At 60.6% G+C, this 12,236-nt stretch overlaps 1 protein-coding gene across 7 annotated transcripts in view; it reads right to left on the bottom strand.

The window, feature by feature from the left end:
• VAV2 (vav guanine nucleotide exchange factor 2) overlaps nucleotides 1–12,236 on the bottom strand; it is a 183,150-nt gene that overhangs the window by 79,053 nt on the left and 91,861 nt on the right. For all 7 annotated transcript variants that reach the window (XM_061154210.1, XM_061154211.1, XM_061154213.1 and 4 more), the window contains exon 3: nucleotides 2,986–3,044. In XM_061154210.1, the coding sequence (XP_061010193.1) occupies nucleotides 2,986–3,044 (59 nt within the window). The remainder of the gene's footprint in view (nucleotides 1–2,985; nucleotides 3,045–12,236) is intronic.

The raw sequence follows: 12,236 nt of genomic DNA, 5'->3' as shown, positions 1-12,236 counted from the left end.
GGTGAGCTGGGCAGCTCTTCCTGCAAAGGTGCTGCTCCGGTCAGCGGGTCCTGTCCCCGCCTTTGGTCGGCAAACACCTTCCTGACCCCCTCACCTCCCTCCCCATGTGCAACAAAGGGTTAACGCAGCAACCCCAGGCTGCCTACACCCTGCGTGTCCAAGAAAGGTCAGGCCCTTGGCCTGGCTCCCGAGAGGGACCTCTGAGCCCTTGGGACGTCCTGCTGATTACAGCATCTCTGTCTACCTCGGGGGGCCCCAGGCCAGGCCAGAGGGTCTGAGAAATGATGGGGTTTATGGGGGACCTCAGGGCCACAGTACCAGCTGGACCTGTGCAAGGGCTGGAAGCTAAGGTCACCCCAACAGGGGCAGTCAGCCGTGTCTACACGACCCACACCCAATGAGAACCAGGGCACCAAAGCTCAAGGGGGCCTCCCTGGCTGGCAACTCCCATCTATGATGTCACACATCATTCTGGGAGAATTAAGCACTGTCCATGCAAGTCCTTGGAGAGAGGACACCCGGAAGTCTGTGCCATGTCTCTCTTGGACTCCTGTCTATGTGCCTTTTCCATCTGCCGATCTGGACCTGCCTCCTTTTGCTGTAATAGACCAGAACCCTGAGGATAACAGCTTAGCTGAGTTCCGTGAGTCATCAGGCCCAACAGTGTCCCGACGGCCCCGACAGGCCCTCTGACGTCATTACGGCAAACTGAGACCATGCTGAGCCCTCCTGCGGGCCAACGCCTGCAGGACCTCGGGGCTCAGCCTCGAGAATGAACCCTGGGACGCCCCCTGGGTTCCCCCGCCCCCACCGGCTCTGCGAGGAGCCGCCCACAGGAGGCGCGCAGCCCACCAGGCTGGTGCTGGCTCTCACCCGCTCTGCAGGCTGGACGGCCGCGCTCTCGGCTCACCGTCACCCGAGGGGCTGGGGTCTTCATTCCCCAGCAGGGGGGCCGCTGTGCCCGCATGCTGCCCGGAAGACAGAGGGAAGGAGGCGCGTTTCCAAGCCCACCGGCCAGCCTCGGAGAGCTGGCCTCTGCCCACCCAGCGCAGGAGCGGCTGGGGAGGCACCTATGTCGTGGGGCAGGGGCCCTGGGACTGCGGGGCGGAGGGGTCAGGGCGCCGCCCAGCCGCCCAGGGGCCTCCACACTGCGCAGAGGTCACCGGCACACTCTCAGGCCCCTCGCCACTTCCTAAGCCACCAGCAGACTCCCTGGCCAACTGTCAGCCCCAGGGAACCCGAGGCTCCGGGAGCCAACAGACAAGGCGGTCATGGCCTCGGTCACCGGCCTCTTGCCCGCGGGGCAGGGCGTGGGGAGCCTGGCGCTGCGCTCAGCCCACTGCAGGACCACACCCGAGCAAAGCCACTGTCTCGTCCGCCCCAGGAGCACCCCTGGGCTCCCCGACACCGGGCCCCCGACCAGGAGGATTTTATGAGATGGAGAGAAAAGATCACACTCTCGAGTCACATGACAAAGTGGATAAAATGACTGATTTCTGTGGCATGAACTCCATTCCTGCCTACACGCACACAGATGGCGGACACGCTGGAACCGGGGGGAGGCCCCCGGAACGCAGCCTGTCGTCCCAGCTAGTGGGGCAAAGAGCGGACGACCACTCCTGGGAAAAACACAAACAAGAAAACCCATGTCTGTGTATCCAGCAACGACTCACTTTTTTAAACTACACATTTTTAAACAATCCCTGTTAGAGACGAAAGCTATACTGAAAACCAATCCACGCAGCTGGGGGCCTCACAGGCAGAGCAACGTTCTGGAACGTGGGCCGGGTGGTGGTACAGGGGTTTCATCCAAACCTTATTCCTTACAGCCTAACTGTGTTATAAATATTCTCAACTATGTGTTTAATAGCAGCGCAATAGCATTTTTTTTTTTTTTGCAATAGCATTTTTAAACAGCCTGTCGTCCATCTGACATTAAAAAAAAAAACTCAATTCAGTGAAACTTCTGAGTCTTTGGAGAACTCAACAGGAAAATAGGTTCTGGGGGGGGTTCCCTAATATTTGCATCTGTTCCCATGACTCTTTGGACCTCGGCAAATAACCCCACCAAGGGCCCTGTTGCAGGAGACATCCTGGTTTTGGGACCCCCAGTCCATGAGTGTGCAGGGACCCGATGACAACACCAGGGGGGAGCCCCCTCCAGAGTTGAACCACTCTCACCAAGTCACCGGTACCCACCCAGGTGAGACCCCCCAGCCCCTCTGCCCTCAGGACCCGTCTCTGCCCTCTCAAACCTCTCACTCCCACCCTGCTGGCCCACAACCCAGGGACACCGAAGGAGGCAGGCCCTAGGCTCATCCCCATCGAGTGTGGAACCCGGTCTCCCTGACCCCACTCTTGAGGGTCGGAATCTGCAATGACCAGGTCTCACCTGGGGCTGCCCTCGCCTGTTCTCTGTGGCCGGCAACCCCCATGCCCCCAGATGCCTCTGCCCCCTCAGTCCCAGGGCCCCCCACCCCCCAACATCCGTGTGTCAGAGATCAGACCCCAAGGCCATGGAACTCTCTGCAAATCCGAGCAGAATTAAAGCCAAGAGTGGGGCAATTCCTGCCAGGGGGCCCACAGCCACAGGCAGGCAGGCCCCCTGGCTCAGCCCCATCTCCACAAACAAACACCACTACTTCACTGGAGGCAAAACCCAGCTCTGACGTGTGGAGAGGGCATTTAGGTAGGCGATGATCTGTGAAAGGATTAATTTGCTGATCTCATTACCTAAATCGAAAGAGATTTTGCAGCCATCAGTAACAGGCTTGCAAGATTTCCCGGGTGTGAGCTAAAGCCTCGCCCATCCTCCCCACCCCTTCCAGCCACCACCAACAGGCAACCCGACAACATGCTGAAAATTCATGAGAAAGACAAGGGCCAAGGGTATCTGTTCAAAACTCCAGTATCTGTGACAGGGCACGCGGGGGCCAGACGAGGACGAAGAGGTGGGCGCCCTGCTGCGCGCTCCGCGAAGCTCACCTGATCCCTTTGTTCTGAGCCAAGTTGTGCAGGGAGAGTCTTGACACGGCGGAGATGACCTGGGAGGGGGAGACGAAAAGATGCTTCTGTAATTTCATGAGAAAGCCGGAAGTCATCAAGAAACAGTAATGAAGTGTTTTGTAGATGTTGAGTACAGTTATTAAAGCACGTTTCATCTCAAGAACAAAAAAAAGCAGAGCATAAGATGTTTTTAGGCAAGGCACCTGCTTTGTATTTGTCGGGCAGGATGCGCCGTCTCGGGGCACTAACGTCTGCTGAGAGCCATGTGCGCCCGGCGCAGTGCCCTGGAGCCTAGGCCTGGGCTCACAGCCCCTCTGCCATCTCCTGCCCCCAGCCACTCACTGAGTCCCGCTCTCCTCTCCCCCAGCAGAGGGTCTGCCCCATCCGGGCCACCCCCGGTGTGCACACACATCACGACCACAGAGGTTCCCCCCAGGCTCCTGCTCTGGAAGGCACCATGTGGTTTAATAGTAACTCCTGTTCACGGTGGGTGCTGACCCATTTCACAGGTGGGGAGACAGAGACCCAGAGACGTCAAGTGACTCGCCCAAAATCACACAACAGCCCGGAGTGCAGCGTAGAGGCAAACATCCCAGCGTAGAGCTCCCTTCCCTTCCAGCCCCTCCAATCTTTCCGTATGGACCATTTAAACAGATGCCCAGCTAGCTAGAGGATCAGGGTGTAGACGGAAAACAAGGAACCCCAGGTTCAGACTGCACAAGGGCATCCCCGGAGGCTCTCCCTGGATGGACAGATGTGCCGAAGTCCTGGGGTCCCTGCCCCAGCCCGCCCCGGTCTTGCCGTGACCAGCCCCCTCCAGACACACAGGACCCACCCGGCTCCCAGCCTCAGAGGCCTCAACACGGCCAACCCACAGATCTTCCGATGACCAGGGCAAGCAAGGACGAGGCTCCACAGATGGTCACGGGGAAACGGGGCCAGGCGACAGCACGGCTGACCCGAACACAGAATGTTACACGCTCGAGCGTGATTCGCGGGTCACACAAGCTGCTCACGATTCCCAGCGGGACTGACAGGGAGCCTGCTGGGTGAGACCACACACCGAGGAGGCAGAGAGACAGGTCTTGACTCTGAGAGCCCGCTGCGTGTGCACGGGTGTGTGTGTGTGCACGTGTGTCCACGCACACGTGCGTCTGAGGCCAGGGCATGTGAACACGGCCTGTGATGACCACTGGCTAAATTCACAGACACCCTCTGCTGGGCGCTGGTGCCCCAGAAACCGAGCCAAATCAGCCTTTTATGTGCGTCATCCCAGCGAATCCTCACACCCCTGAGGCCGGCCGTGCACACGTGGGACATGGGAAACCCGAGGCCAGGTTACCTCCCCAAGCCCCCACCCGGGACACGCGTCTCGGACCTCCTGTGAGGTTGCTCTCCGTCCTGTGGCAATTTTTTAAAAGAGGGGAGAGAACCCCGCACTGTATAGAAGGGCCCTTTCTCAGCCGACAAGACGGTGGACTCGCCCAACAAGCCAAGCGCTGTGCGCTGACTTCCGGGAGGCGTGCTGTTTCAGGGGCCGGCTTGCATGGAAGTCGTGAATCCGAGGAGCGACAGGGCTCCTCTGTGTTTCCCCAGACAAGACTCAATGGGCTGATTGTGCAGCTGGCCCAGCCGGGGGCCCCCACACTCGGGCACGCCAAGAGGCCTTTCACAAATAGTGAGCGACTTGGCTTCTGCTGTTATTCTTGGCTTTTAAGGGCTCTAAATATTTAGGAAGGACAAAAATTAAAGCAATATTGCTCGATGTCCTTACAGTCACTAGACAGAATGCTGGAAGTGTGGGGCCCAAGGGTTTGGGAACTGGAGGGCACACGTGCCACCCCACGCCTACGCCTACCATGGCAGACATCACTAGTCAACTGCTGCACTCCTCCGCCCGGAGCCAGACAGAACTTAGGATCCTCCTTGCAGAGTCCAAACAGGACACCAGCAACCGGTCAGCACTGGCTCGGGAGACGAAGTCTGTCTGCTGACCTGGGGTCGGGGCTGCGTCTCCTACGGGCAGAGCCCAGGACAGCGGGCGGCTGCCACCGGTGAGCAAGCCGAGGCCAGGAGACGGGTCCGTGTGTCTGCGGGTCCCCAGTCTCAGGGGACAGAACAGCTTCTGCAGCTGCCGCGACCACCGCAAGGCTCGGCCCTGAGCTCTCAGCCGCTCTGCTCCAGGCTGGAGCCTGTCACCAGCGGTTACTGAAGGGCTCTGGATTCCGGCTGCCAGACGGGGCCAGCTCCTTCACCGGGCTTAGCCGTCCCAGCTCTGCCTGGGGCGCCCCGTCCCTTGCTGGTCCGTCCTGAGCATCTGTGCAGAAAGGGAAACCTCAGGTCTCACCTGGGGGGACCAGGGCAGGGGATGCAGGGAGCAGACCCCTGAGAGCCGCGGGGTCAGATGAGGGGCGGGGTCCCAATGAAAGGTTAGGGAGCAGGTGTCGCGAAGCACCCTAGCGGCTCCCGGAGGCATCTCTGGCCGGTGCCTTCCCCACCCTTGGGGTGAGAGCTGGGCTTCCCCAGAGGCCTCCCTCTCCCATGATGATCAAAAACCTCCCGGCTCACAGTCCCTGCCAGCTCCTCTGAAAACATAAATGTCAAAGGATGACATTTCCCCATCTTCTATCTCCCCTTCTCGTCTGCATCCCTGATAACGAGTGAAAAGACGCACACCTGCTCGTCCTGCCCTCCTCCCCCCTCCCTCTACACAAAAGGCTCAGACTCCTGGGCTCAGCGGTCCCGCGGGGCCCACGGAGCCTCAGCCCCAGGCGAGCAGAGGACCGTGTGTGCAGAGGCCAGGCAGGGAATCAGAGGGAGGAGGGTGTGTGCCCCCAGGGACCTGTCATGCCGGGAGCAGACACCCGCACGGCTAGCTCCCCAAAGCCACGGATGTCCGTGCTGTTCGCGCGTCTACCTCCTGCCTCGACCGTGACCTTCAATGTTTCAGCCCCTCCACTTGGTGAAGGACTAAGAATGGTTCTGACAGCGCAGAGCCTGGGGCCTGAGGCCTGGACCCTGGATGGCAGTCTCGCTGGGCCCCACCAGGTGCGGACTGCTCGGGCCCCGAGGTGGGACCCCACCAGCCTGCATCCGGGCAAACAGACTCCCAGATACCGCTGGCCAGTCGGCTTCCTCGCGTTCATGGGAGGAGATTGAGAATGGAGACTCCCAGGCCCAGCCCAGAGGGTGCCCCCCCCCACGGAGCAGGCATGGGGCGAGGTGGGGGCGGCGGGGACTGGAAGGGTCTGGGCTGCAGTCAGATGGCCTGCTGGTGGGGAACAGCCTGCACCGTCCTGGGTTCACATCCAGCCACTGGCCTCAGTCTGCCCGTCTGTGAAATGGGGACGAGTGCACCCCTCCCATGAGACTGCTAGACTCAATGGAACGTGTGCCAGGAGTCTGGCCTGCAGCAGGTACTCACGAACGCCTGCAGAAGCACGTTTTGCATGACCAGGGGTGGAGGAGATCCACACCCCTGTGGATCCACACCTCCACCCTCCAGTGGTGGAGGCGATTTAGGGTTGACTCACCCCCTCCACCGACTTGGGCTTCCCGGGTGGCTCAGCAGTAGTGAATCTGCCTGCAATGCAGGAGATGCAGGTTCAGTCGCTGGGTCGGGAAGGTCCCCTGGTGAAGGGCACGGCAACCCACTCCAGTATGCTTGTCTGGAGAGCCCCACGGACAGAGGAGCCTGGAGGGCTACAGTCTATGGGGGCACAGAGTCGGACGTGACTGAAGAGACTTCACACACACACAGGAACCTGCCCTTATTTGGATGAAAACACAGGAAGGGGGTGAAAGGTCTGGTTCCAGGCTCGACTTCAAAAGAGAAGTTCAGGATGAGGGCTGAAAAGACAGAGGCCGAAGGCCAAGGTGGGGATAGACAGACAGAGAGGGTGGGGACTCTGCCTTTAGAAGGCAGCATCACTCGGAGGCCTCCAGGCAGGCCTGGACTCTGCAGCCCTTTGCCAAAGCCTCTGCTGAAACCTGGGGAAACGCAGTCAGACAGCAGCCTTGCAGGCTGTGCCCTGAGTGGGCAGAGTCAGCTGCAGGCTGCCCAGCTTGCCAGCCCTCCTCTGCTTGGGTCCCTGGGCTGCAGCAGTCAGCCTCCTGGGGGGACAAGGGCTCTAACTCAGGGGAGGACTCACCTCCTACCTCTCCAGGGCAGGGTTTGCGAACTGCAGGTGCTGACCTGCTGGTGAGGCATAAACTCAGACAGGTCCCAAGGGCATTTTTCTCACTGAAGTAGGATGAGATGGGAACAGACAAGACAGGACAGACAATATTGGAAAAGAGAAGTAAAACACTATCTCATGGAGCTTTATTTTCAGTCTAGAGGATACGAGGGACTTCGCTTCCCAGACTTATTCACTCATCAAACTTTCAATGCACCCTGATATGTGCCAGCCCCGGGCCTTGTGGCCGGGTCATAACAGAGGATGGATCAGATTCAGGGACATTTTACCTCCCACTGGCACCATCTCAGAGCTCCAAGAGCCCCAGGAGGCTCCCTCCCAGGAGATGGGCTGGACCGAAACTGTGCCCCCATTTTACAGACAGGAATCGAGGCCCAGGGACCCACAAACTCGCTCAAGGTCATACCGCAGCAGCTATCACATCTGACCCTAAAAACAGGCTCTGAGCTGCCTCTTCACAGACGAGAAAGACTGCGGCTCACCGAGTTCACATGACGGCCTAAGAACGGGGTGACTGCAAGATGCTTGAAGAACGTTTGGGGATCTGGGTGAGTGGATAAGCAGAGAGGTGGTGGGTGCGTGGATGGTGTGTGGCTGGAGGGAAGGACGGATGGACAGGTGGGTGGATGGACACACAGGATCAACAGCAGAGGTCCAATGAGAACCCGCCTCCCAATCCTATGTCTTAATGACAAGAACACGAGCTATCGTTTATCAAGCCCTTACTAAGTGCCACGCAATACACTGGGATGAACATGACGCAAACGTGACTCCTGCATGGAATGTCTCTCCCCGGCTCTCCACGCATCGGACGCAGACACTGGGGACTAGAGAGAACAAGGGCCCTGCCCCCATCACGGGAGCCAGCAGAGGACAGCGGAACCCCGCGCTCCTCTTCCAGGCCCCCTGCGCCGCGTCTCCCAGCCTCTCCCGCAGTCCCTGAGGTCGGCCCGATGGGAGCAGACCTCCCGGGGGCTACTCTCAGGCACAGCTCACAAAGCTTCCCTGCTTCTGGGGCGACCTCGAAAGCCTCAGGTTAAAGGTGGCAAAGCCGCCGTCACACTGGGTCCCAGAAGGTCTGCGCGACACAAGAGGCCACGCACGCACGCACGTGCACACGCCCTGCACGCCGGGCCCTGCCCAGGCGTCGCCTTCCCCGACGCTCTGCTATCACCAGGCACGAGTCACTCTGCCCTGGGCTCCGCAGCATCGGGCTCTCGAGTTGTGGGATCTCAGTTCCCAACCAGGGACTGAACGCACGGCCCTGACCTGCAAGGCGGATTCTCAAGTCTCTGCCCTGCAACTCAGGACGTGAGCCGAGGACCCCACAGAGATGATCCAGAGGAAGGATGGACAGGGACACACCTCGGCCTTTAAAAGGCCCGGCTGCCCAGTTGCTGGTCAGCTGGTGAGTGGGTGGGTCCGTCAGCCCCGCGTGGTCAGGGGGGCGCCCCGCCGTTCTGAGGAATCGCTAAGCGGGAACGGCACAGACCAGGAAGACCCCCTTATCAGCCAGGACCAGACATGGCAAACACAGAGCGGCGCCTTGGAGCCAAACGGCCAAGACCATCAAGCTCATTTAAATACGTTGCCCCGGAAACTCTCTATCAGCCGGGGAAATCTACAGCCAACACGGCTGCATATTCAGAAGCAAATGATTATAAACGGCTTTCTCCAGCTCAGCCGCCAGCATTGCCCTTCTGCTTTTTTCTCTTTTCTCATTGAAAGCAAGGTCAGAGACATTGCTGCCACTGCCTTCAGAATGACAAGCGGCGGTGAGGAGGGACTCGTGATGGACCATGGGCGTCCACGCTCCGTGTTCAAACTCTGCCGCCAAGAGGCCGGGAAACAAAAGCAGGTGGGGAACGCGGTCATCTCAGCCACCACCTGCGGCATGCGCCCGCAGGCCCTACAGATGGGGTCTTCCTTCCAGGGAGCCAGAAGGAGGCTGGGAGAGGGGAGGGGGCTGGACTCCAGGCCCCAAGACAGCGAAACAGCAAAATGAAAACCCACTCGTGGGGCCAGGTGACCGGTGGCAAGGGAGGGCAGTCTGGCCATCCTTAGGGGGTCGGAGCTTCAGAGTGATTTACGAGGAACGAAAAAGGCTAATAAGGAGAAAAAGCCCATCAACATCTCGGAATTGGCCGCTGCTTTCTCCTGCCCTTGAACCGAGCTTCCAGTGAGACTTGAAACCACGCCCCACATCTAGCTTCCTCGCTTGCTGGGTCCAGACCAAGAAAAGACCCTCAAATGCAGGGAGAAGACACCACCCTGAGCCTCGGGAGCAGCGGCCAGTCTCCACACCTCGGTCTCCGCAGGCGCTGACGTCTGCGACACGGACAGACAGAGGGCTGAATGCCGACACACGGGGTCCCCGAGCCGGGGGCCCTACGGGGCCTGAGCCGCTGGCCTCACAGGCCCCTGCCCACGGCGCACCTCCAGGGCAGTCAGCGCCTGCACGCCTCGGTCTCCCTGTGCGTGGACCCGGCGTCTCCACGGCCACCCGCCAGAGGGGCTGCTCATCTCTGCAAGCTGAGTAAACCGAAGCCCAGAGGGTACGGTGACGTGACCGAGGCCTCACCACTGCGGTCAGGGACCACGCCGGAGTCGGGCTCCCGAAACATGCAGGAGGCCCTGCAAAAGCAGGGACACCAAGCGTCTGTCCTCCCCCGGGCCAGGAGAAAGCCCGAGACCCCATTTACCCCAGGAGGGTGGTCACGGGGGACAGGCTGGTTCCGCTGCCAGCTCCGTCCTTCCCCCAACCATCCGCCCCCACCTCGGGCCCCAGTTTCCTGCTGGGAACGAGGGGCTGCGACCTGGTTACCGAGGGCTCGGATCCTGGGCATGGGGCGCAGGGGTCACCCAAAGCAGGGGCCAAGCAGAAGCCCCCAGGGACATCACAGCCGTGACCAGCCCCGGACCAGGCGCCTGGAGGGGCGAGCGGCCCGGGCCTTGGAGACCAGCTGACCGCCACGCTGAGCCCAGGAGGGGCGGGCTCCTGGGCCACCCCACCCCCATTCCGCCCCGTGTCCTCGGCCCCCAGCACCCGCACCCTCTTTGTGTCTCTGAGGCCTCACTGGGTGGGGTACCCCTTCCTGACACCCTAGGAAGAGCTGCAAGAGGAGGGCTGAGCGGCAGACCCCACTCCCTGGCGCCATCCCCTCCCGGCTGCAACCAGCTAAGGTGCCGTCTGCCCCGACCAGCGTGCAGGGGTGCCAGCCCAGCCCCCGGCACCTCAAGGAGAAGCAGTCCTAGGACCAGTCGAGGCAGGAGAGGCCAGGGGCAGCGCTCCGTACACCTGGGAGCCAGGGGAGAAGAGGCCGGGAGGGAAACTGGAGCCAGGGGCCCTCATGGGACACAGGGAGGGGTCAGGAGAGGGTGGAGCATCCAGAGCCCCCATCGCGGGATCCCTGCGACAGGCTGTGTCCGTCCAAGGGCCCGGGCACTGACCGTCTGTGGTCCCTGATCCGTAATGTTGAGGCACAGGAGTGGGAGAGGACTGGGGTGGGGACCTGAACTAGAGCTCTTCCCGACCAGGAAGGCTTGCAGGAATCAGCCAGGAAAACGCCAAGTCCGTAGCAGAAGGAGCTTAGCAACCATCTGGTCCAAAGTCTTCACTCTGCAGACGGGAAACCTAAACCCCGGCTCGGGAGATGCAAACGATTGGCAAAGGCCACCCAGGACCCTCCAGGCAGACACAGCGTGGGAAGCAGGGCGCGAGGCCCTACCCTGATTGGCCTCATGACAACCGCTGCGGACATGTGTCCAGCCCTGCCCCAGCCAAGTCTTTACGAGGCTTATTTCTATTTAACGATTTAAACTTACCCCTCCTCCCCCTTGCTACACCCACCAGGAGACATTCCTGCCGATCTTCCCATTTCACAGAGGAGCAACTGAGGCTCAGGATTCACGGCTGAAAGCGGGTGAGCAGAGGTGGACCCAACTCGTCCATATGCCCGCCGGACCCCAGATCTTCAGCCCAGCCCTGCCCCGAAAGGCAGGCTCATCCAGCCCTGATCGGAGGCCAACAGACAGCAGCCTCGCCTCCAGGCGTGAGAGCAGGGTTGCTAAGTGAGGCCCTGAGGCTCCTGAAGTTGAAGCTCCAATCCTCTGGCCACCTGATGCGAAAAACTGACTCATTTGAAAAGACCCTGATGCTGGGAAAGATTGAGGACAGGAGAAGAGGGTGACAGAGGATGAGGTGGTTGGATGGCATCACCGACGCGATGGACATGAGTTTGAGCAAACTCCAGGAGTTGGTGATGGACAGGGAAGCCTGGCGTGCTGCAGTCCATGGGGTCGCAAAGAGTCGGACGTGACTGAGCGACTGAACTGAACTGAGGTTCCCGGGGGCCAGGAAGCGTGTCAGACCACAAGGTGGCGGAGGAGCTGGAGGAGTGGGTCGCCCCGGCCACTCACCGTCTGTGAACGCGGCCTCCCCTCCCCCTCAGCACTCCTCCCTGCTATCACAGCTGGGATGCCTGATGACTGATAACACGCAGCAGGGTGGGGAGCGGGCTGGGCCTGCCCTGCCCCATCTGGCAGGTAAGAGGTGAGCCGAAGGCATGTCCAAACACAGGCGGCATCGCAAACCCAGCCACAGACAGGGAGCGACATAGCTCCCCACTGATCCGAGGGGAGGCCGCCCAGCGGCATGAGTCACTGCCCAGAAGGTACTAGAATCCCTGGGGCAGGACTAGACGCCCCGCCCAGGCCTGGGATGCCGATACACTTTACAGAACAGCACGGGGAGGCGGAAGGACACCCAGCCCCAGGCGAGGGCCTTCCCCTCCCCAAAGCCCCCACTGCACTTGCCCTTCTCTTATCCTGGGGAACCAAGGGGCCAGATGGCAGGCAGGCGTCTACACAGCTTGCTCTGGGAGCGGGTCCCCATGGCCCCACCCAGCTGCGACTGCCTCTGCTGTTACGTGGATTCCTGCCTCAGCACAGGTGACTTGTCTCCAGCGCAATCCCACAGGGTCAGGACCATCGCCTCGCCTTTCCAGATGAGGAAACCGCAGCCCCGACAGG

The sequence above is a fragment of the Dama dama genome, chromosome 11, assembly GCF_033118175.1.
Source record: "Dama dama isolate Ldn47 chromosome 11, ASM3311817v1, whole genome shotgun sequence".
Taxonomy (NCBI): Eukaryota; Metazoa; Chordata; class Mammalia; order Artiodactyla; family Cervidae; genus Dama; species Dama dama.
The sequence above is the reverse complement of the archived record's forward strand: the minus strand, read 5'-3'. Positions and strand labels throughout refer to the sequence as shown.